This window comes from Lissotriton helveticus, chromosome 5_1 (assembly GCF_964261635.1).
Source record: "Lissotriton helveticus chromosome 5_1, aLisHel1.1, whole genome shotgun sequence".
Lineage (NCBI taxonomy): Eukaryota > Metazoa > Chordata > Amphibia > Caudata > Salamandridae > Lissotriton > Lissotriton helveticus.
This window is the reverse complement of record NC_136065.1, coordinates 1,482,257,510-1,482,283,727: the sequence shown is the minus strand read 5'-3', so window position 1 is coordinate 1,482,283,727 and position 26,218 is coordinate 1,482,257,510. Positions and strand designations below refer to the sequence as shown.

The window sequence follows — 26,218 nt, the reverse complement described above, 5'->3', positions numbered from 1 at the left end:
CTATGCTTAGAATCCACTTCCTTACTGCAGTTCCTGATATACCGCAAGATCCCATCTACAGATTTTGTCAGCAGATTAAATGTTGCTGGATCATGAGGCAAACCTCCGGCCTCAGTCCTGTCACAAACTTTGAGACAAATTGTCCCATGTCTTTAGGATCAAGTGTATCTAATCCACTGTATTGCTTAAAGACTTGCAACAGCCTTTTGCAATTGCCATGCACTGACTCTTTAGGTTTCTGGGTGATTCAATCTATCTTAACTCAATCAACCACCACATTATCACCTGATCATGCCTTTTCATGACCAAGGTTGAAGGATCATGAGTGACCGAATCCCTCTTTGGCTCAGCAGCAGGCCAATCGATAGCCACTTTACAAGCAGACCACAGATCGCTAAGAACCACAATTTCAAACACTTTCCAGATCTTGACAAAGTGATTGACGTGTTTGTACCATTCAGCAGGTTTCTCCTTCAACCTGAGGAAATAATTTGTAAATGCTGGTAGGTCACCTGTACTCCAAGGGACATGTACATACCCTCCGCTAGTACCTCCAGTAACTGATATGCCTAGACTCTCTGTGTTCCCCCCTCTTGGAGGTGGTGTTTCTCCTGTCCCCGTTCTCACACTCTTCTAATTTGACCATCTTTTCTCCCACTTATTCAACATACTCCAAACCCATATCTCTTTGACCAGCTCTCAGATATATGTCTTCAAACCAGTCACCCTATTTTCCTCCTGGTCACTGTAAGTGAGTCTATGATTGCCTGTAAGGTTTTCATTCAAGACAGCTCCACTCCATACCTCTGAGATAATTCTGACAACTTCTCATGCGCCTGTTGCGTCCTTCAGGTGACATCCTTTGCTACAAACAACAGGTCATCTGGTTCATAGGTTTCTATCCTATCCAAAGGTAAATTCCCACTAATGATCTCGTCTACCTAAGCCTTCAACCTCACCTCATCCAATAGCTTATCCTTCGCTGCAGCCTTGATGGTATCCTGACTCAATGTATTATGCTGACTCTCCTTGCAGTTGTTATGGCCTCTCAACCAGGATTCTAAGCCTGAAAACATGCAAGACATGTTAATTTCCATATGCTCCCTGACTTGTGATGGCTTCTAAGGTTGCACCACTTGGTTCTCTCACTGGGGTTTCCCACATCCACAGATCTGAACTAGTGCTTGCCATTGGTATAGACCATATGGTACTGGAACCAATGTGTCCTCCTGAAGAATCAGCAGTGGCCACAAAAGGGGTAATAGAGTTCATAGGCACTACGTATGGGCAATTATGATTTGTGCTCCCTGTTCTTCCAAATCCAGTTCCTTCAACCTGTATGCACTGTCGCTGACTAAGGTTTTCCTGCGAGCTTGGGTCATGCGCAGGGACAACAGGATCAATAGTGACCGAGATGTTAAGAGCTTCTGTTAACCCTGAAGCAGCATTATCTCTGTTCTGTTCTGTACCTCCCAATGTGGGCATTCCTGACCCCACTACTCCTGCAAGTATCCTTCCCACAACTCCTGTACCAGGACTCACTTGAGCTGGTGCACTTCCCACATTTTCTGCACTTCCAGAGTCTTGCCCCCATCCCCTGACTGTGGACTGTAAAGTGGAGTACACTCAGCTAACCCATCCAAGAAGCTGTTTTCCTTGTAACTACTGTCACTTCCGTTTACCTTTTTGCTCCTGTCCTCGGAATCTCCCTCTTCACCAAGCACTGGGTATAACTTCTCTCATTCTATGGTATGCACTTTCCACCTCTTGAGCTGTGCATCCCACTGTGCGATCTGATCTGATTTCACAGTTTTCTTCAGTCTCCCTTGATATTTATCCCTCTGTTTAGCATGTGCTGCACTCATCCAGGCATCTAAGCTTCAAACTGTGTTGGTCTAGGCAAAGGTTGTAACTGAAATATCGCTCCTCTTAACTGCTGCAATACATCTAGCCTAAATGACCCAAAGCGTGGAAATGCCAATGCACCCTCTTTTTCAGTGATCTTGTGCCAATTTTGAAGGCAAATTATAGGATGGAGCCCAACTTTTGTCGCCATATAATGTGCTGGTATATCCTCTGGTGGCGCCTCTTCGCCCATTCAAATAACTACACCAACACCCTAAGACATCACATGATTTCAATTGAAATTTGTTGTTCAAAATATTATTACAGAACAATCTCTTCAACCACAACATTCCGATGTCTACCAACTGTTAGATTTGGCCCTCTTTGCTTACAGTTCCCTAAACTTTTTGCCTTCCCCCAGACCTTTTTTCTGACATGGTGTTGCCAACTTAGATGCTTTGGGCACTTTGCTACTGCAATCAGTGTCAAAGTGCAAGTGCTCCCTGTGTAAAGTGTAATGGTAATTGGTTGTCCATAATTGGCATATTTGTTTTACTAGTAAAGTCCCGAGTAAAATGCACTATGTGTGCTAGGGCTGGTAACATAAATGCTACTATTGGGCTTGCAGAACTATTTGTGCCACCCACACCAGTAACCTTAAAGAGAGAACTCAGGACTGCCACTGCAGTGCCTGCGCGCAGTTTGTTAAACTGTCTTAATGTCCTGACAAGTGCACCCACTTGCCAGTCCTTACCCTTCTCTTTTTATACACATCAGATACCCCTATGGCAGGCCCAAGGTGCCCCCGTGGGCAGGGTGCAGTGTATGTGAAAGGTAGGAAATGTTCTGAGGTGTGCACCATTTTGCAATTCTTCCCTTCCCGCATTGTTGGCTGCCCTCCCCCCTTCCTATGTCGCTCTACGCGCCGACCGCCCTGCAGGTAGGATAGGTGGTGGTGTGGCTCTAATTGCTCGGTCTGAATTTAATTTTCAATTTCTCTCTTTTCTCCTATCCCCCCTACCGAATTCCTTGTAGTCCGCTCCCTTTCTTTTTCCCCGCCTATCACTTGCCTATTGATGTACCGTCCACCCCAGCCTTCATCTCTGTTTTTGCCAGCATTTCAAGACCTTCTAGCCACTCTGGCGGTCAACTACGCCTCGGTCCTAGTGCTAGGCGATTTTAACTACTGGCCTTCGGACCCTTTAGAGTGCACTGCATCTAAAGAATTACCGAATCTCTCCTTTCCCTTAACTTTGTCCCTCACATTTCCGTCCCCACACACTCTCATGGTCATATACTTGACCAGGTCTGGTCCCTCAATCTTCCTATTTCCGAGGTGTCTGTATCTCCCTGTCCCTGGTCCGATCATGCCTTTATTTCCTTTTCCATATCCCTCAACTTGGTGTCCAAAGCCCCACATGCCAAAAACACCTGGGCGCGGAATTGGAACCGAGTTGATTTTCTCTCCTTGCCCTCCCTGCTTCGGAATTCCTGCCCGACCCTCTCTGGTCTTTCATCCAACTCTCAAGCCATTGCTATTAATACCTGGCTAGCTGGAGGCTGTGACTCGGGCTACCTCTACGCCGTATCTCCACCCGTCGACCCAAGGACTCCAACAGGTGGTTCACTGACCCCCTGAAAGATCTAAAACTGACCGTGCGGCAAGCTGAGAGGCAATGGAGAAGAAATTACTGTCCTTTGTCAAAAACTCACTATCTAACATCCCTTACTGAGTATAAAAAAGCTATTAAATCTGCCAAAACGACCTATTTTTCAACAAAAATAATGACAGCGGAAAATAAACCGAGGGAGATCTTTGGCATAGTGAACGACCTAGCTTTCTCCGATAGAGTCTCACCCCAAATATCCCCCTACCCAGTTCCTTTGTGATCAATTAAATACTTATTTTGTGGACAAAATTGTAACCATCAAAGCCAACATTCCCCTCCCCTCCTCTGCCTTTGTTGATCCTTCCCCCCCCACTGCTCAAAGTCATCTTAATGTTATTCCCCCCATCACTGAGGAAGCATTCTTAGCGATACTTTTGAAAGTTAAATCGGGTTCTCCGGCAGATATCTGTCCGGCAAGAATCCTACAACAGATTTACTCTGCCTGTCCCCAGCCCCCCACCACTCTCCTTAATAGCTCTCTTACTCAGGGAGTGGTGATCCCGGCTCTTAAATCAGCCACAATAGTGCCCATTTTAAAGAAGCCTGGCGCTGACCCCTCTATCTCAGCAAACTACCGCCTCATTTCCTTGCTACCCTTCTTGGGTAAGGTGCTTGAGCGCCATGTCACCTCGGTACTCAGCGCCCATGTAGAAGCAAATGGAGGCTTAGCTTCTAGCCAGGCCGGCTTCCGTCCCAGGCACTCTACCGAATCGGTCGTGGTGTCGGTCCTGGACAACCTCAGGGAGGGTATGGATCACGACAATCGTCAGGCGCTGGTGCTCCTCGATCTCTCCGCCGCCTTTGACACGGTGGACCATACCATCCTACTTTCACGTGTCAGGGCGGCGGGGATAGAGGGCTCAGCCCTGGTCTGGATCTCCTCCTTCCTGAGGGACCGCACCCAGGCGGTTCGGCTGGGGGATTTCACTACTACACCTCTACAAGTCACGTGGGGTGTTCCCCAGGGTTCTTCTCTTTCTCCCTTACTGTTTAACCTCTATATTTTTCCTTTAATCTTTGCTCTTCAGCAGCTGGAGGTCACCGTGTACAATTACGCGGATGACCTCCAGCTCATCTTCAATCTTTCCTCTTCACCCCTTTCTATCTTAAATTTCCAATCTATTATGATTTTCATCAGGGACTGGATGAACCACAACCATCTCAAACTGAACCCGGATAAAACCGAGTTGGTTCTCACTGGTGGTTCTTCCAGTCCCTGGAATTCTCTTTTCTGGCCTTCTTCTCTTGGTACCTCCCCCACTCCTTCTTCTACAGTCAAAACCCTGGGTGTAAAAATGTATAACCAACTCACTCTCCACTCACAAATCAGTTCAGTTGTCTCCTCCTGTTTCCTCACCCTTCGAACCATTCGCACTGTCTCCCGTTTCTTTCCCCCCCAAGCACTTAAGCTGATCATGTCCGCACTGGTGATTTCGCGGCTGGACTATGCTAATGACATATACAACGGCATCCCTGCATACAGCCTGCGGAAGCTACAGATGATCCAGAACCAAGCGGCCCGGTTGGTGTATGGTCTCCCCCGCTTTCACCATTCTACACCCCTCCTAAAGGAGCTTCACTGGCTCACGGTCAAAGAACGCTCCCTTTTCAAAACTGGCTGCATGGTCTTTCAGGCTCGCCAGGGCACTGCCCCCGCTTTTATTTCCTCTCTGATCCACGATTATGTCCCGATCAGAGAGCTCCGCTCCTCCTCTAAGTCCCTCCTGCAAATTCCACGCTTCAAGCGAAAAAAGTGGGGTGGAACCAATTTTTCAACCTTGGCTCCCACTTTCTGGAACTCCCTCCCTGATCACCTGCGCTTGGCCACACAATATTCATCCTTCCGCAAAGATTTAAAAACGTTCCTGTTTCGACAGGCTTTTCCCTTGTAACCTGTCCATTCTCTTTTGCGCCTGGTTACTCTACCCTCAGTTGCTGGACCCACTACTATAGCGCCAAGAAACCGTATGGTGAACGCTGCGCTCTACAAATGTTTTAAATTCCAAATTCCACCATGTCTTTACAGTGAAATACTCTCCATTTTGTTTTTCACTGCTGAAAGACCATCTTGCCCATAGGACAGAACGGGGGAGGGGCTGTGTAATATGTTCCAGCCTATCTTCCCATAGGCTTAAGATGGAGAGGTGAAGTTTAGTGTGCCTGAACTCACAATTTAATAACACATCATTTTGTGAAGGTGGTTTTTGAATTGTGTGTTTAGAAACCACGCTTTTAGAAGTGGCTGGTTTTTTGTGTCCTAACAATTCTGTGTGTCTCTGCCTAGTTGTGGATTGACTGTCTGGATTTAAAAGTGATAGGATCTGGGAAATGTCTTGACCCAGGGGAGGAGGTGAGACAGCTACAGGCTGACCTGCATCTGGAGTGTAGGGGGGAGAAGTAGCCCCTAGAGGTGAAGAGGCCTGGGCTGCTGCCATAAAACAATGGCTCTATCTCCTGCTGAGTGATTAAGGACCCAGACCCCCACTATCAAAGGAATAACGTGTCACTGACAGGGAGACACCCAGAGCTAGTTTGGACAGGGGTCAGTGCCCCCCTGAACACAAAGACTTCAAAGACATTCAGGGGTATAACTATGAGAGCTGAAACCCCTGAAGGTTGGATTGATCATGACTAAAAAGGATTGAAACTACTTTGTGGTCAAGGGGAACCTCTGCCAAGGAAGAAACAGCTGAAGAGACTGAAGGAAAGGACTGATCCTTGCTGTGTGTTCTGGGGCTGGCCTGCAGTTTGCTGATTTAACCAAGGAGAGCCTAAGGGACTTTGGTGTGTGCTGTGTCCCCCTGCTTGAAAGGAATTTGCTGTGTGCTGTGTCCTGAAGTAAGTTATCCCCAAGGGCCCGAGGAGAGCTGGCTCCCTGTTGTGGAAACTCAGGAACGTAAAGGTTTCCAGGTGTGTCTCAGTGATGCTGTGTGCGTGTGCCCTGTTGCAGCCTGAGACTTTCGTCATTGCCATCAGCCCAGACCAGCATCTCCAGATGAGCTGTGCCACCGGTTTGAGCCTGCCTTTGGAAAGGAGGAACCTCGAACCATCCCCATCGGGGGCGGAGCCCGTGTTCCACTGCTCAAAATCAACTAAGTTGCATCGGACACCCAAGCCGCGAGGAGAGGAGAGGCAGATCGTACCCTTAGGTAACCATCAGCGGGCATGCGTGTGTCGCACCTGGGGCGTGGTGCGGGCTATGAGAGAAACACTCCCATCTTTTCTCCACTGTGCAGCGCGAGCCTCCACTCGCGGTCCGGTCCGTACTTGCCGAGGAGTGGCAGTACCGGGGCCGGAGTGTGGAGCTACACTTTGTTTTCCATCATAAACCGTGTTGGGGGCATATGTTGGCAGTAGCTGACCGCGAGTCAGTGGCATAGAGACTGTCCAGAGCACCACGATCGGTGCCGGAGTACATTATTTTGGCATTACGAACTGCCTGATTGTTGCATTACTCATTGCATAATTTTTGCACAACAAACTGCCTGATTGTTGCATTAAGATTTGCATTCTTTTTGCATTACGAACTATGTGATTGTTGCATTACGCATTGCATTATTTTTACACAACAAACTGCTTGATTGTTGCATTAAGATTTGCATTCTTTTTGCATAATGAACTACCTGATTGTTGTATTACACATTGCATTCTTTTTGCATAACGAGCTACCTGATTGTGGTATTACAAATTGCATTCTTTTTGCATTACGAACTGCCTGATTGCTGCATTACGCATTGCATTATCTTACATAACGAACTGCCTTATTTTTGTCAGCACCTAAGAGGTCCATCGGCAATTCGTCAGGACCGGTTAATCAAGAAATTATCCTGGACTCTTACACTACTGCAAGGCTAGTGCTACCAAGGTGACTAGATGCTCAAGTCACTAGCCATGCGAATACATACAACATACGCTTTTACCTTGTATTACGCAGGGATGCAGAATTCCTATACCCTGACGCCCAGGATATATTGTTTGGGGTCAAGAGCAACAAGTTATCATGTGTATTTTGTCTTTGTGAAAATTAGGCCCAAGCCCCTGCCGCACACACCCTTATGCTGCCAGTGTGCAGTACCACATTATAGATCAGAGAAGGGCATTATCTGCAGCCCTCCGAGAGCTGTCCGTAGCCTCACCCTGCGACCGATTTGTACCAGGAGACGGTCCGTCCAGGCGATGAAGTACGATGCGCAAATGTGTAAAAATCCCGTCCGGCACGTAGGCTCCGATTCCAGCAACATTTCCTGTACGAGCCGGATCCGTGAAAGCCTATTCGAGTCGCCCGGAAGCAGTTTCACAGCAGTTTGCGGCCGGACTAGTACGATGCATACTTCATACGCGCCGAACGTGTCGCCACTTCCAGCACATCACAGCATCCGGGAGAGCTGTATTGCAGGTCCGATCACGCCACAACACGATCCACGGCTACGAGACGGACCAACTCTCAATGTGTACAATCGCTAGTACGAGACAAACCAATGATGAATTCCATCGGGCAGGTCATCCGAGTACTCTATATCTATGACCGGATCAGGAACAGACGCGTAGATCGCAGACGGTAAGTCAGACACCGATCACAGAAACAAATGCCACAACCTGCAAAATGCTACACACACATAGGGGGTGGATATCCCTTCCACCAGCAACAGCCAAAACATAGGGGTTATATGGTCATCACTACCAGCAGTCCCCACACATACGGGGCTGGATGCCGATCACTACCAGCAGTCCCCACTCATAGGGGGGGCGTACCACTACCAGCAGTATCTACTCATAGGGGCCTGGATGCCCAGCACTACTACCAGGACAGAGGGTGGGCACACGTTCTCCACACAAGTGGCAGGAACAGGCTGAGCATGTAAGGTGGGGGTGGAAGTGCATGTGGTGGGGGGAGGACCTAAGCATTTGGGGGATGAGGTATCAGTGTGTGGGGGAACCTGGGGCAGGGTGTGGCGGGGGACCTGTGGAGTGGTGGCCTGGGGGTTGCAGGACAGAGATTGTGTGGTGGAAGTGCGGGATTGTGGTGGGGTCTTACATTACCTGGTCAGGGGGGATTTGCAGATGGGGGCCTCAGTGTCCTTGCGCCTGGGGGAGGGTGTCCGTGTGGCAGGGGAACTCCCCTCTGTGCATGGTGACTTCCTCTTCCCCTTGTAAGTTGGAGCAGATGGATCAGTGGGGAAGGCCAAAGGTCACAGAGGAAGAGTTGCTGGGAACGCGGGGGTTGCAGGTGAGGCAAGGGAAGGGGTTTTGGAGGGAGAGGCATCTGAGGACTGCAGAGTGCTCGTGGATGCCTGTTTGTGTGTCTGTGACCCATCCGCTCTGTGTGTGCCATCAGTCCGAGGCGTGTGTGTGCTCGTAGGTCTGGATTTTGTCTTGCGTGGCTGTGTGCTGCTTGAGGCTGTTGTGATGCGTGCCTGTGCTGGTGTGTGTGTTTGTTGGACAGGTAAGGTAGTGGGGATTGTGGATGTGGAAGAGGTAGGAGGGGTGAGGGACTGTTGGAAGAGGGACACTGCTGTCGTCTGTGTGGAGGCCATGGCCTGAATGGTCCGCTGTAGGCCAGACATGTTTGATGAGATGCCCTCCACGAAGGACACCAGTTGTGTCAACAGAGTGGTGTGAGAATAGAGGACACTTAGCATCGCTGTCTGCCCTACATGGATTTGGTTAAGTAAGTCCACAGACTCCACACTTAGGGCAGCAGGGGAGACAGGAGCAGGGGGTGCGGTGCCTGGCATGAAAGAGACATGCTCCCTTGCACAGGAGCCTCCACGAACATCTGGGATGGGGGCAGACGGGAGGGTGGAGATGGTGGTGGTGACGGGTACAGACTCGCTAGGTGTTGTCTGGGGTATGCTGACACCCACCTCCACAAGGGAGTAATCACTCGAGCTTCTGTGTTCCTCAGCTGAGGTGGTTGTAGCTGAGGTCTCCTCAGTGTGGCTCCCCTGACCCTCCATGCCACTGGGTCCCTCCGACTCCTCTGCAGCGGACCCAGTCTGGCCCTGCGGCTCCTCTTGGTCCGTGGAGCTGTCTCCTCCAGTAGCCGTAGATGTATCTGCAAACAATCAGGATAAACAGATCCACTACAGTCACTAGTATTGACCTGAGACATCACAGTTAGTACAGCAAATTACAGAGCACGCCTTTGCATAATTTGCAAAATATTGCAAATGTGCTAACACATATTTGAACAGACACTTGTCAGTCTGCCAGTCAACCATGCCCCTCAAGCCCTTCCTATCCATCGACCCATCTGTCTGGTGCATGTAGTATGCCAATACTCATATGTGTACATATGCACCACATAGACAGTTGTCTGAACTGCAGGATTTGTTATTGAAATGTGTCAGTACACACATATCCCATCTCATGCCACTGACTCAGTACATGTGTCAGGATAAGGGATGACCAAAGTCATTGTCAGTAATATGGATATGCTTTCTTCACCAGGCACCATGATGTGCTCATGTATTGATGGTCAATGCCACAATTGAGTGCATGCAGGACAACGAACATTACTAGAGGATACACATTTGCAAGTGCATTCAAAAACAAACAGTCTGCACTGTGTCACAATCATGTTTTTGTGGGGAATGTAAGCCATGCAGCTGTCAAGTGCACATGTTCCCCCACAGCTACCCACATCTCAAGGCATCTGATGATCCCAAGTTATACAAATGGTACAGTTGAGTGACTGGAAGCACAAATCTGTAAACATGATCACATCACAGTCTGATGAGGACAAATTAAAGCTGCCTGCACTTTAATGTAGAATACACCATTAGGCAAAGTCAAGTGATTACAAACCTATGGTTGACCCCATTGTGCTGATCCAACAGCCACATCTCAGCTGGCTGCCCACCCCAAACTGTTTACCACCCCAGGAGTCTAAAAAGCTACGCCACTCCACAATGACACTGAGGCAGACACCTGATTGCACATTTCACAATGCAATAAATGTAGGCTGACACACAGGAGTAGGAGAACAGAGTGTACTTCATGTCCGGAGTAGGCATACACTGGGCAGGTGTGTATGCATGTGTGACACACATGATGTACATTCTTCTGAGGCCCCAACATTGTCTCACCTGCTGCATGGGTGTGTGGTAAATACCCCAGGCACATATGGTGAGACAGAGCAGCAATTAGAACACATATTAATGGCCCACACAGTGTACATGTCAGATTTCTGGCATTGTGCAGGCACATGTCAATCAATTACCTCACTCATGAAGCCCCAAACAATGCACCGGTAGCAGATGCTGTTTCCAACCTTAACCTTGGACAACAGCAGGGACACACAACCCAAGTGACACAAGTCACAGACTGAAAGGGCCACACCTGTGTATCAGATGTAGATGGGCCATAACCTAATTTAAGCACATGACTCTTGTTCAAGCAGACAGACGAACTGTGGGAGTGTAATCAGACTGAAGGATTGAAAAGAGCATGTGAGACATAGTTCACAGAAAAGGCATGCACTTCCCCCCTCCCTGCTGCTGTCTGGCCTTTAACTGCCCATCCAGGTCAGGGAAGACCACCGTCAGAATCCGGAGCATGTGGGGGGTCAGCTTCCGTCGTCCTCCCCTTCTGAGAGGTGGCAATAGCTTCAGCTGGACTCTTTCAATCCTCCGGGTCCAACCACGAAGGTCCTGCCACCTCTTCTGGCAGTTGCGAATGCGGCGCCTGTGGACCACCACAGATCGAACTGCCCGGGCAATAGTCAGCCAGATCTCCTGTTTCTGATGGGCATCAACCTGTGTGGATGACAAAGTTAAAAGACCATTATTACACATGCAACATGTTTGTGCATCACACAGTTGGATATACACAAGGGCATATGATGTACACAAGTAGTGCAACTATGGTGATGGACAGTTGTCCTGCATTAACAACATGGAAACATTGCCTGGGTATTATAACTGTGTAAAAATGCACTTTTCCAGCACAGTACCTGTTCACTACAGGTATCTACACACTTCAGGGGTTACAACTACTCAGTGAGCATGCTAGCCACTGGTGTACACAATGCCATTAGTGCTAGTCAGACAACATGCACAATGAGGAAGGATGTGGACTGCACACTCAGCTGCTCCCCTCGTTCCCATCCAGCTTGCTGTACTGTGGAAGGAGGCTGTCCAGCAGGGCCGGGATCTCCTCCTCTGTGAAGACTAGGGCCCTCTCCACAGTATGTGCCATTCTTGGAGCCAGAGGATGCAGAGACAGCACCAGTGTTTGGTGGCAGAGATGTCAATCTGGAGCATGTAGTGCAGGCAAGTGAGCTCTATGGGGAACAGACAGCCTTATATCTGTGCTGCCGAGGCAGATTCTGTCCCATGCGTCCAAAGAGAGGTGTACGACGCGTCTTTAAAAAAGTCACCTGTGTCTACTCTGTCTATCACTATTGCAGTCAATGGGCAAAAGGATGCCACCCACCATAGCTTGCCAGGAACCCATGTGCACACCAACAACAATACAGCCTGTGACACAGCATATCAAAAGGCATGTCAGGCTGCATTACCTGTGTGTGTATGTGGGTCAACATGTGATTTAGTATGTGGCACTTAGTGGCACCCACTCCCAGGCTGTGCAAGGTTTCATGGGAACAGATACCTTTGTGTGTTGTGCACATAACCACTGTGATTGCCAACTGTACAGTTCAGAGCACGAGGCATGAACACAGTTCCAGGGGTATATTGTGTATGACATGTGACATACACCCTGACTCTTAGGTGGAATGGTATGTGTGTCACAGGGTGTCCCAGTGCCACAAATGTGATGTTCATCCACAGTATGTGTGCATTTTGCAACGCAGATGACTCTGATTTCATGTGCTCAATATCAAACAGTCACCACATCCATGTGTTTTGTCAATGTCAGTTGATGTTGCGTCTGTGTGTCACAGACATCCATGTATGACCTGCAAACAAATCAGGTGGCACTTCATGTGGGTGTCATGTGTGCATTGTAGCATGTACATGAGATGTTACATCATGATAGTGGCCTTGTGGCAATACAAGGTCCCTGTGTGTCTGTCTGTCAAAAACCTGTGATGTGGGGAAGACATCTGTCCTCACTAGTCACTGGGGTGTGTGTTTGGTATGTGACACTCGTACTGATGTACTGTGACAGAGCCCATAGATTTGTCACAGCACAACACGGACCTTGTTGTGTACACATGTAGAGCTGAGATGTCAGATGATGGGCATGTATCTGATATATGTGCACATGCCCAACAGCACACACATCAGGTACTTGTGTCCTGTTATATTGTTTCATGTGCTCTTTAGCGTGGACACTGGCACATAGATAGGGGAACTGACAACCTTTATTTGCTCATCTATATACTGCAGGAGACCAGCTGTCCACAGACCGTTGTCTTGACCTTGCAACCATGGTTGAACGTGACTGCATCCGACAGTACCGCTTCACTAGGCCACTGATTGATTATTTGGTGGAGCAGTTGGCCCCATACTTGTAACGTGGCCAGCCATACAATAGAGCGCTGACCCCCATGGTGAAGGTGATGGCAACCCTACACTTCTTTGCCACCGGTACCTTCTAATACACTGTGAATTCTGCTGGTGGGATGTCACAGACCATGTTCACTCGGGTGCTTTGAGATGTGTTGGAGGCGATGTTGCATTTCCTCAACCACTACTTCCATTTTCCAACACCATAACAACTCACTGACATCAAGAGTGACTTCTATGCACTGGTAAGGGTGCCACATGTCATTGGCTCCATTGATGGTACACATGTGGCTTTGGTACCCCCACAGGCGCATGAGCAGACATACCGAAACAGGAAACATTTCCACTCAATCAATGCTCTGGTGGTATGTCTGGCGGACATGACCATTTCACATTTGTGCTGCCTGGACAAGACAGGAAGGGCCTCCCGTATGCCCCTGCTAAGGTGTGCAAAATCTTCATAGTGTGTTGCATGCTACACAACCTGCAGTAGGAAGAAGTTGCCTCTCATCCAAGATGACGATGGCCAATATCCACCAGCCATGGAGGATCCTGCCCTGGGGCATGATGCCAGTGATGATGAGGATGAGGGTGATGTTCGGACCCAGCTGATCCACAACTTCTTCACATGAATGTCAGTATACAGTGATGTGTTGCCAAAGTATTGAGTTTGTCGGATATGTGTTGGTGGTGCACAGGTGCTGTTTGAGTGTGGCTGTGTTCTACTTGACAGGATGCTTGCAGGGATGTGTCCTTTCAGGTAGTCTGTACTCCCAAACAGTGTTTACCTGATTACTAGGTTGTGTTTACATAGCTTGGGATTTGTTTTGGGCATGTATATTGCAGTTGTATGCTGTAAATCTGTGTTTTTGATTGTGTTTTCTGTCTGCCCTTCACAGAGTACTTTGGCTGCTGTATGGTGAGGTCTGAAACCCAACACCCAGATTCCTGTTCCAGAGTAGTTGTTGTCCCAACCAATGATGTGCCACACACCCCTGGACTTTCATTGTTTACCACTTGGTTATAATTTGATCACTGTCACTTGAGATTACCTTGCATCAGTTGTGGAATTCTCAGGTTGTGAATCTATAATAAACCTGTGCTTCACTTTGGGATGTGCTTCGTCTGTATCCACACATCCGACAGTCATTGGCATTCTGTAACTGGGCGCTGAATGCCACTGACTCAGGATGGGTGGGGTGTATGTGCATTCCACTGTATTTCCTGTCAACATTAGTGTAGGCGATGAATTAGATGGCCATGGTGAGTATGTGTTGTGTTGCCCTGGTGGTGTGTCTCCCTCATATGTGTCACATTACTGTCTCACATAACGGTGTTCACATTGCTGTAGTAGTTTGCATGCACAGTGTTCTTTTGCAGTTCATCATCTCCATGACACAAACCAACTTTAAATCACAACAGAGGCAAGTATTGTGTGATTGTGATTCTATTCACAAACATGTGTGAGGATAGTGAACGTAATTGGAAGTGCTGTACAGTGTGAGGGTAATCCAAAGTTCACAGGTGAGTTGGTAGTGTTGGAAGGTGAAATGTCCAGAGTAAAGTCCACAGTAATTTAATGCATTGTCACAACTTAGACCCTCCATGTTAAGTGGGTGAGTTGGGTATCAGTCAACAAGGTTAAATGGTTTGCACACAAAGGAGGATAGCAAGAACATGTGTTGAGTTCCTGGCCCTCAGCATCTCACTTGCCCTTCTTCAGATGACCCCTCTTCTTTCTCAGAGGACCCTCCCTGTGGCAGTTGCGGATGTTGTGGAAACAGGTGTCATGAGCGCCCAGGGAGGTGTGGTCATGTTGGTGCTGATCTGGCGGAGGCATGTCAGTATGTTCCTATGCACCACTGTTAGATCATCCAATTTGTCCCACTTGGACTCCATGCGGGACATGTGTGTCTCCACCCTGGACATGTGGAAGTCCAAGCGGGCATAATGGGCAGCCTGCTGTTGTTTGAAGTCCTTGAGGATCCCCACTACCTGGCCAAAACCTCTGGTGCTTTCATGGTACGCATCTATGATGAGTCCCAGGTGTGGCTCATAATGCAGTCCAGCCCACTATGCAGGCTGTGTCCTCTGCCTGCCCCCCTCCCACCGCCACTACCCACACGTGCAGGACCTGCCATGGCAGTCACATGCGACACTGGGCCCCCTTGGGTGTTGGCGCTGGTGGTGTTGTCCGTCGCTTCCAGGGTGCCCTGTGTACCTGTGCCATCGGTGGTCTGTGGCCCTGGTCTGTCCGTGTGGGCAGGGGTACTCTGTCTGTTGTCAGATGTGGCAGGAGTGGTTGCAGGGGATGCTGGTGTTCCTACTGCTGGTGCTGCACGATGACACACACCGGAGGTTCCAGGTCCTTCGTATGGGGCAGAGACTGATTCACACCGGGGAGCTTAGGGTCCGCCAGAGTCTGGGACTGGGACTCTTTTTCAGTTCCTCCTGTGTCCCCAGCATTCCCTGTGGTTGGAAGAGACACACATTGTACGTTATAGTTCTACCGACATGAACGTTTCATACACATGACAGTTGCCACTGGACATCATTATGAGAGTCTGTACATTGCATTGTCCTAAGTTGTGACAGACAGAGGTTGATATTATTGAATCACTTTGTCATGGCAACTTGAAGCATTTCATTTTGCACGTCAAGCTGTGTGCCTGACCAGTCCATGTATTGATCAATTGTCTGTACATACATGGCCATTGCACTCAAGGGCCAACACATGCTTGACACAGCTGTATTATCCCTGTCCACATTTGTGCTTTAACGATGACATACATACAATTCCACTTAGGGTATGTTGCAATTTGTGTTGGCAGTTTTTGCTTGTCTTTGTGTGTCACATTAGTGTGTCTGAACAACATGGTCACAGACCGGTATGCCTGAGATCTAATGGAAGACACTATTTGGTTGTCTGTGTTCCTAGTTCACATCTCATTTCATACAAGTCATGGTGTTACCATAGCTAATGATGTTTGTGCTGAGTTTTGTCCGTGCTTATGTCATTTATCTTGTCCATTTCCTCCATGGTGAGAGGGATTGAGCACAGCAGCTTGCTTGCTTTTCCATGCTCATGAAGGTGATGGCCAGAGGTGTGTGTGTGTTGCAGTTCTGCTGCTGTGAGCGGCATGCCTCCTCCAATGCAAACAAGGTTAGTCATTGTGTTTGGAGTGTCTATGACAGTAAGTGATGTGTTGTGTGAATGATGCATACAAGGCAGAACGATGTGGGATTGAAATGCAGCTCACAACTGCACCTTTTGGGAATGACACCATGCTAGAGTGTAAGCTATATGGGTGTGTCCATTCTAGTCACTGTCAGGTGTCCCCTGTCAATAATGTATAGGTGACATTGTGTGTGCTTGGTGCTATGTAATAAGTCTGCATCTCCCCAATTGACATCTACGGAACACACCTTCACAGCCAGGTCAGGGGACACCCCAGGGACACTGCATCCCCAGACAGTGAGAGGATACCTACAGTTCCAATGGCTGTGAGTCTAAATGTGTTTGAGTTGGCCAGTGTGTTGGTGTGACTTGCAGCCAATTCATACATCAGGACCATGTGTCAGCCATCTTGCCAAGCCATTTACTTTCGGAGTAACTGGTCCCAAGGGTGCTATTTATTCTGCTTGAGAAAGTGTGTTTTGAGCCGGCCTTGGTAGCATGTGGAGTCATTGCAGGACCTCCTTCACCCACAGAGGCCAGGTAATCCCCCATGTGGCATGATTCCATTGCAGGGAGTCACAGTTTACGTTCAGGCTGTCAGGCAGTAGTGTTGTGTTGTTTGTTTGAGCCCAAGTCCCAGCAGGGCCTTGTGCTCCCCACAGCAGGGCCTGGTGTCAGCCATCTTGTCAGTACTTTAGCACTCCCTGTGAGGTGTGGGCTTGATGGACCATGTGGGTGGGGGACTGTTGGCTGTGACTGCAAATCCCATCATGCTTTTGGCTTCACCCACCTTCCCACAATACCTAACCTTCCTTCCTGTGATTCATTTTCCCTGTGTGGTGGTGTGCCTGTGCTGACAAGATGGCGTCCTGTGGTGTCCTGTTGTTTGGTTGAACACAAGTCCCAACAAGCCCATGTGCTTCACACAGCAGTACCCAGTAAGGTAAATCTTTGTGAGCTATTTTAATTGAGTCTGAGGGAATGCATTATCCCAGGTGAGTTGTGTGGAGTTTGTGTTAGGGGTGTGTGTGTGCAAGAACCTGCTGGTAGATGTAGTCAGAGCTGGCGATCCTCCTCCCCCCAAGGCCAGATATCCCACCATGCAGCATGCTTCCATTGCAGGGAGTAGACGTTAACACTCAGGATGTGAGGCTGTGGTGTCCTGTTGTTTGTTTGGGCACAAGTCTCACCAGGTGTTTTGAATGAATGTGATTTCTCACCAATAAGCCACACCCAACCACAGCACTCCCACCTGGGAGGCAAATATAGCACTGCACCTTTGAATAATATACACTTTTAAGCATGTCGTACCACCCCTGGCACAGCAAGACTTCAACACAAAACAAACAGAACCTTTTGAAAAGGGGTTTTATTTAACAACATGCAAAGACTATCACTTTTAGAATAAGGCTTGGGGTTTATTACATAATACTCTCTAAACAAAGGCTGTCTCAGATACCAAATGTATTATATTCAAATATATGTAGCAAACCTATAATCTAAAGGCATGAATCAATTACTAAGCAAACTATAATACTGAATAATAAACAAGCAATAACTGATATAAGATAAGATACACTGGACATCCTGCAAGAGATCAGAAAGATATACACACAGTAGAGGATCACTCTGGATGTGCACCTTCCACACCACAAAGAAAACACCTCAAATGATCACAGTCACTAGCTCACATCACAATGGCAATAACCACAAAACTCAATACATCACCTGATGCATACACTGCCCACTTCTGGCCGGGGAAGTCTTCACACAGCCGGGGATCAGAGCTCAGCAATCAGGGTTCAATCCGAGATCCAAACTCCCAAACTTCCAAACTTCCACCAGACCAGTGGAGGCTCCCCTTTTAATACAAATCCAAACAAAATGAAGCCTGTAGCAAGCCTCACCCCCTCGTTCTCATGAGAGCCCTTACCATCTGCTACAAGGCCACGGCATCGGTTGATCAGGCCTTTGCTATGGCTTTGAGACGGACCATGTACATTCCTCTGATAAGAACCAGTTTTCTCTAGTCAGTAAAGTGTGGAAAACAGGAGGAAGAGCCCTCCCCAATTTGCAGCTACGTGCAAGCACAGATAATAGCTTCAGTCATGAAAATGGAGTTAGTTAGGCCATGCACACAGAAAGGCCCAAAGCAAGATGGAATTGAAAAGCAAGATGACTTGTAAGCATGCCAAAGCTAAGCACTGCCATAAAGCAAGGTAAAGTCAGAAAACAGAATGAGTAAGAACTAATAATTCTCACCAATGCACAATACAATACACATTACTGCACAACTGCACGTCTTCAAATGCACATCCCACACGCTCTACTATTGGCAAGACTATTTCACTCAGTAACAGCTCCCACTGAAAAGACAGCAAGATTACAGAACAGAAGAGAAGCAGGCAAATGCAGGACTATCCTACATTAAGGCTAGGATAAAATAACACACTAAAGTCTGTTATAATGGTGGTGGTTGAGGGTCATCATAGGGTGCCAAAATCACAATAGTGGCTCTTTTATTACACCAGAGGCGTGTGCTCCCCACAGCAGAGCCCATTCTCAACCATCTTGTCAGTTTCTTTCTACTCCCTGTGAGATGTGCATGGTTTGGGGTGGAGCTTGTGGGACCATGTGTAAGGGGGGCTGTTGGCTGTGACTGCAACTGCCATTGTGCTTTCTGCTACAAGCACATTCCCAGCATACCCAACATTCCTTGCTTTTGACTCAGGAACCCTGTGACAGTGGTGGCAAAACCGATGACAGTGTTTGTTAGTGATTTATGCCAATGCCTTGTAGTATTTATTGTTAGGTTTGTACATGTTACGATATAGTTCTGGCATACACGTCACAGGGTACTTGCCTTTCTGTTGCTATGGCTTTGCTGACAGTACTTGGTTTCACTGTCCCCTTGACAGTGATATATGTGTATTGCCGCACAATATTGAGTATATTGATTGTGTACTCACCAGGCTCTGGTATTCCTGTTAATCCATGGATGCTCTCCGGTGGTAGGATGGCCCGCACCTTGAAGTGTGTTGGTTTGGCAGGAGGGTCACCGCCAGTCTGCTTGCTCAAGGCGTGCTCCCTGTCATGAGCTTCTTGACTCTCCTGCACATATCATTGTACTTGTTCGGAATATCATCCTTTGTGCGCAAACAAGGTGCTTGTGCATTGACCTTGTCAACAATCCTCTCCCACATCTTTGTTTTCTGTGAGATGGGGGTCTGTTCGACCAATGTGCCAAACAAATGTGGCTCTACTCTGAGGATTTCATCAATCATGACGTCCAACTCACTATCTGTGAACTGTGGATTCTTCTTTGGGGCATGGTGCTGGGTGGTTGTGGAGATTGGTGTGTGTGTGAGGGTGTAAGTGAGTGTGGTGGGGTGTGAGTTTATCTGTGAATATGTGATTGATTTTTTGGGAGATGCAACTGGTGTAGATGTTGTGTGGTGTGTGAGTTGTGGTGTGTCTCTGCAGTGTGGTGGTGTTGTCTGCTGTCCTATGTCTTTAGTTTGCAAATGATCATGGTAGGGATTTCTGGCCTTTATGTAGGTGGAGTTGTGGGTGTGTCTTTGTTCTATTTTTTTTTTAAATTATTGGCTTTGTCATTGCTTGTTTGGTCCTTTTTTGTCTTTTTTCCTTTGGTTTTGTTGGACATGATGGAGACGTTCATTTGACCAGGACGGACGCTGCCAGTGACTCTTGCAGGGTAATCCAAGTCTGTCACACTGACGTTCTCCTGTGTTTCTATGTTGGTGTACGCTTCGGTCACAAAGGAGTCTATTGTTTGCTAGTCACTGTTTTCTGTACGTCTCAGTATTCTGGATTGTGCTCCATGCGAGTCGGTCTCATTTCACATGCATTGCATCGTACTACATGGGTCATACAGCGCGAGTACGTGTTGGTCGGGTCCATTCCTGATGCGTGTAGGTCGGTACAATTCAAGGTCCGTTTACGGGCGAATCACTGATTTCCATACGGTTCGGTCGTGCGACTTGTGTTCCGTATGAGTGGGTTGTAATTCACATGCGTTGCCTCGTACTAGGCGGGTCATAAGGCGCCGGTACGTGCCAGTCGGTCTCCATTCCTGGTCCGTGTCGGTGGGTACATTTTACAACCGGAATCGGCCCCTAAGTCGAAGAATCTGGAATTCCCTCCAGGCTCTGCTGTAGGAGGGTTTATGAAGTTATCATTCGGGTTTAGATCAGCGAATGTGTCCCATCCCAGCTTGTGTGCACGCGAGGAGTTCCCTTGTCTTCCGGTATGGCAGTTGTGGATTTTGGACGAGTGCAATAGATGGTGCATATACTGTTGAATGTCTCTTGTGGCTGCATAGCCTGTCCCAGGCCCAACGTAGTGTTTCTGCAGTGTTTAAGATAGCATGCTGTCATTTATAGGATTGACATAGAGCTACGTAACAGGACTTCGCTGTCAGCTTTAACTGCCACATGGGGTTAAAAGGGAGTGGGGAAGATCCAATGATGTTGGAATTGCGCATGTGCGCAGTAAGCATATAGAGCTAAATCAGGTGTGCTCAATCCACCCTGAGCCAATGGGAGCGTTAGCACCTCCCACGATATACGTGGCTGTTTCCCTGCCCAGACCAGTAGTTGACGAATAAATATAAGAGTTTAGGCAATACTATCATTTTGGTAATAGCAATGCGACCGGCCAGAGAAATAGGGAGCTTTGACCAGATGACCATCTTCTCCTCCAACCATGTAAGTGTGCGACCAAAGTTCATGCTTCAAAGATCTGGTATAATAATACTCAGCCATATCCCCAGATAGTGGACTGGTCCCGTATCCCGTTGGATGGGATAGTCTGGCTCAAAGGGGATCGTCGTGTGTGTGAGTCAGAGTTAGGTGGATTTAGCCCTGTTGATGTGTACGCCTGAGAGACCATCGAGTTCCCGAAGGACTGTATTTAGGTTTTCTAATGGGTCTCTGAGATATAGTGTGATGTCATTGGGGTATAAGGATAAAATTAGGTCTCTGGCCAGGAAGTCGAATCCGCACGTTTTATAATGCTGCCTGATCTTTGCAGCGAGGGGTTTCATGGCAATGGCAAACAGAAGGGGCTACAAGGGGCACCCCTGTCTGGTGCCTTGCGTGATGTCAAATGGAGCTGAGATCAACCCGTTCACTCACAGTCTTGCAGTTGGTTTGGAGTACAATAGCCTGATTTGTCTGATAAAGAGGGTGCTTAATCCTAGTCAGGCTGGGGTCTGAGGGTCAAGTTAATGCAGTACAGAGATAAAGGTCCTCAAATTGTGGGATGTGGAGCGCCCTGGTATAACCCCGGATTGATCGGGTTGAGTGATAAGTGGTAGCAGAGGTTGCAGTCTATTTGCCAGAAGTTTTGCATAATTTTTATTATCAATATTTATGAGGGAAAAGGGTCTGTATGAATCACATCTGTTCGGGGATTTGCCTGGCTTGAGTAGCGTTGAAATGACAACTGATCATGTGTAAGAGAAAGACACCCTGTCTCGGGAATAAAGCAAAAAGACCTCCTACAATTCACCATCCTCTTCTTAGCACGCCGCCTCTTCTGTTAGTGTCCCTCTAGAATGAGCAGCTCAAAGACTTGCATAGGACATGAAGTGGTGGATGATGCCAGGATTCAGAGTAAGCACAGTGCAGTATAGATATGTGAACAGGGGAACACCTCATGATCTTATGATCTAATGGCAGGGGTGTAGCTTTCTATTGCTTTAGCAGATGTAATGGTACCTTGGCCCAGAGGCTTGAGGAGCCCACCAAATCCTGAATATTGCTGTATTTTATAATACAAGCAGCAGCCAGAGGGCCCATGACACACTGGCTACACCATTGTATAATGGCCATAAATAGTAGAACATTTCATGCTCCAAAGGTATCATTTACTATCTGATGATCAGAAATGAGTAAATAGTAGAACAAATCATAGACCGTATTGAATGCTGGTAGAAAACAGAATGATGAAGGGAGAATTCACACAGTGCAGAATCCTTCTGTGATGTAAGATTAGGAAATTTTAAATTGACCTGTTAGCTTTAATAACAGTTCTGACATTAATATCTGATTAATAACTTTTATTGTAGGCGGCCCTGACGTCATCAAGGTATCCAAGGCACTGCAATCGCCAGACGTTTCTCAAAAAATGGTAACACTTTTGCTTGCTTAATCTTTTCAAGTATCTATTATCATGGGATGTAACTCCAGACGTGTGACTTTTTCAGCACACAAAATAAAAAAAAGGGTCATTGTCGGCCAATAGTACATAATCTCTTCTGTTTGCATAGCAGCTGGCAAAATAGTACACAATATTTGTTATTTAGCCAGCAGCTTGCTAAATTTGTTAAACATCAGTATTTTTTGGGCGGCAGGAAAACAGTAGTGATCATATTCTATTTGATCTGCGTCTGGATAAACAGTGTAAAGGAGATGCTTATATAGCCGGATATGAAGACAAGCATTTGCAATGCAATAGGTCTCGCATTTACTCGAGTTTGAGATATTGGCATTGTACATGAAAATGCCTTTATTTATGTTTTGGTTTTTAAAACATAAATAAAAGGGATTGTGGTTTACATTGCCAATAGTTGAAACTCGTGTAAACGCGAGATCTATTGCATTGCAAGTGCTTGTTTTTCAGAATCACGGCCTGTACATCATGGAGCGCACAAAATCTTGCTACATTTATTAAACACAACATGCTTGAATGCGCTGACTATGCTACAGCATCTGTTCCCTTCTTTACTCATTTGAGCTAGCTCCGAACATAACCATAGAGACTCGCATGGACTATAGCGCTCTATGGTAATACAAACAACTTCCGGCCACCAAGCCGAGGTCTAAGGAAAGTAGCACCGTACTTCCTGTTTCTAACAATGAAGTGTCATACTGCTGATGACTGACCAAATGAGATCACGTTCCTAAATCTTCACTCCATGTTCGTTTACAGCTTTCTCCTGCTTGCAAAGTTTTCTGCAAGGTGTTTTAAGTTCGTTGTCTATACCTCGCGTCACAAAAGCTTCGAGCAAATGATGCATGCTGCTCGCCAAACTCTTGCAGACACCAACCATTGTTTATAGATGCTGCCCGGCATTCAATTTTGAAAACAAAACAAATGCATTAGTTTCTTTTTATGGGACATAAGAAACAAAGTCTATTTTTCAAAAGTTAAAATTGTGGCAATGTTCTGAAGTGAAGCGTAATATGTTGCAGATTTGTAAGGCATGTGTGCTGCACACTGAAAAGAAAAACTGTTTTTTAACTGAAATGGAAAGCTTCAATGCCCTCGAAGGTAAGAAGACTGAACAAGTTTGAAAAGCACACAATGTAACATTCTATATTTATGATAATTCATTTCAATATAGTGTAAAGGACAGGAACAAAAGTGAGAGAGATACGTGACATCAGAAAACAAGTATTTACAATGCAATAGGACTCGCATGTTCGCGAGACCTATTGCATTGCAAATGGGAGTGTGGGCGGGCAGGTGGCAGGAGAGCAAAAAGGCACAAACAACGTGAGTGCAGGCGAGTGGGGAGGGGGCAGAAGGCCTGGGAAGAAAATAGTGCTCACAATCTGAATAATACTTACCATGCAACACTCGAAATAAAGGGGCCAGTAGCCATGGAAGGATACAAATGATGACATGGCTGTCTTAAGGAGGGACTTACAGCTTATAAACCAATCGGAAGGCAGCATTTATAAAGGACAAAGACACAAGCCAATTAAAAAGTTGGGCGGGGGAGTGGGCGGTGCTTCAACTCCATACTCCATTACTGCATGCCTCGCAGAGTGAGCAGAACATGCATGCTGCCGCTACAGGCTCGACCTAAAAAAAAGGAGCTCCAGGCAATGACAGGGTGTTGGCCATCTTGTAATGGGGGAACAAGAAAATGTGTAAAGAGCTTGAAAGTAATTGCATATGCATTTGCATATGCAAATATGCAAATGAATGAATTAAGCTATGTTTTTTACGGATGAATGAAATATTTTCAATAAATACATTTATGACCAATATAACATTGAAACTTCTGTTTCAGGAGCATCAACATATGACACGCAGGGCCTGATTTAGATCTTGGCGGACGGGATATCTGTCACTGTTGTGACGGAGTAGCCCACCTCCTAAGATCTAAATCAGGCCCATAGATATTTTGTGCTACCGTATACAAGTATTTCTCTGTGAAGAATAATGAAGATTTTAATGCATGCTACATAAATGTTTTCTTCACTCGTGAGCAATGCTTTATTTGTAAAAGCATACGTGTTGTGGCCCAGGATTTCAAAGAGAAGCCTACAGCCGAAGCTGTTGATTGTCGGGTGTACAGAATATCATAGCTGCATGGTCTTGATTCCACCTAATACCTCTTAAATAAACCACAGACACTCCCTGCCCCTTTATCTCACTCTTGCAGGTTCTTTTTTGCCTCCATTTGTGACAGTTGTTCGTCTTTCTCTTCCTCCTCTTCTTTCCATCGTGCTTGCATGTTTTTCTCTCCTTTGCTCTTAGTTAAAGTAACCCAGTGGACCAGGGCCAAAAGGAAGAGAAGGACTAAGGTTGGAAGAGCAGAAGACCCTTTATAAGCATGTCATGGAGACCAAGGGGGCAAAAGCAGAAGGACCAGGATCAGTAAGGCAACAACGGGGAAGGAGCACAGCTAGCAGTCCAAGAAGCCCTATATCAGCAGCACTATTTATTTATTTATTGATCATATTTATAGAGCGCACAGCTACTCTGAAGAGTGTCCCGGTGCTAGCGAAAACAGAGCGATAAAGAGGGGAGGCGCCTATATGGGGAGGGGCCGGAGTTACTGTTGAAACAGCCATGTCTTCAATAATTTCCTGAAGTGCGGAATGGCTGGCGCTTGTCTGATTGCTATCGGGAGTTAATTCCAAAGGTGAGCAACCTGGACTTGAAAGGAGCGCCCTCCTAAGCAGGCGTGATCGAATTTAGGCACACTCATCCGAAGTTGGTGAGAAGATCTGAGGGCTCTAGCGGGTGTGTAGTAGCTCACTCTCCTCCTGATGTAGGCAGCCCCAATACCATGTAAGGCCTTAAAGGAGATGGACAGGCCTTTGAATTGGATTCTGCGGCGAATGGGGAGCCAGTGTAGTTCCTTGAGATGGGGCGAGATGTGAGTTCTCGGCCTCAACATCAGGATGGCTCTAGCAGCCGAGTTCTGCACAACCTGAAGTTTACTGAGGAGACAATCTGGGAGACCTAGGTAGAGGACATTAGCATAGTCCAGCCTGGAGGTGATAAGGACAATTATAAAGGACAAGGAAGTACAGGCCCAGTAGGACCCCAATCAAAAGGTCCACAAGGGTCTAGAAAGACCAGAGTCAGGGGAACAAGGACGACCAAACCCTGGAGGAGCCCTATTAGGAGGACCATGGCAGAGATAATGAGGGTAAGATGCATAAGAACAAGGTGGACAAGGCAAACAAAGAAACCTAGAAGGACTAGGATGGTTAGAGAACCAAGGGACTAGGAGAGTGAGATAAATTAAGGTCAGTGGGGCCATCACTAGAAGACTAGATACAGAAAAAACTGAAAAAAGAGCACCAGAACTAAAAAGACTAGGGGACACATATATATACGAGCCCCGTTGCGTCATGGTTGCACCATGCAATGTGGAGCAAGAGTGACGCAACTCGAAAATGAGATTTATTACGCCACACAAGGCCACCTTACCTGGTCCTGAGTCGCTTTATAAATCTTGAAGAATAAACCAATTTAACCCATAAATCTTAAAGAAAGAGATGCAGTCAATTGCTGCATTGCTTTACTCTGCACCAGGGTGGCCTTTAATGCATGTTGCAAGGGTGTTCCCACACCCCAGCCATTGATGTTGACACATTACCAGATGTGGTACACCTGCGGATGCACTAAAAACCTATGCCTTCCCAAGTGAGGTGTAATGAGGAGTAATGTGTTTATTTCTCCTTGTTTATTTTCTTTTTCTATGTTTTTCTATGTTTGCTGCATTCTGAAAAAGCAATGCCTCAGAGGATTGTTTTTGTACAGGAAGTTACCCCTTCCTGCAT

At 47.1% G+C, this 26,218-nt stretch overlaps 1 protein-coding gene across 4 annotated transcripts in view; it reads left to right on the top strand.

The window, feature by feature from the left end:
• Window positions 1–26,218, top strand: part of C5_1H1orf162 (chromosome 5_1 C1orf162 homolog) — a 358,091-nt gene that overhangs the window by 200,057 nt on the left and 131,816 nt on the right. For all 4 annotated transcript variants that reach the window (XM_078641275.1, XM_078641272.1, XM_078641273.1 and 1 more), the window contains exon 5: window positions 22,258–22,319. In XM_078641275.1, the coding sequence (XP_078497401.1) occupies window positions 22,258–22,319 (62 nt within the window). The remainder of the gene's footprint in view (window positions 1–22,257; window positions 22,320–26,218) is intronic.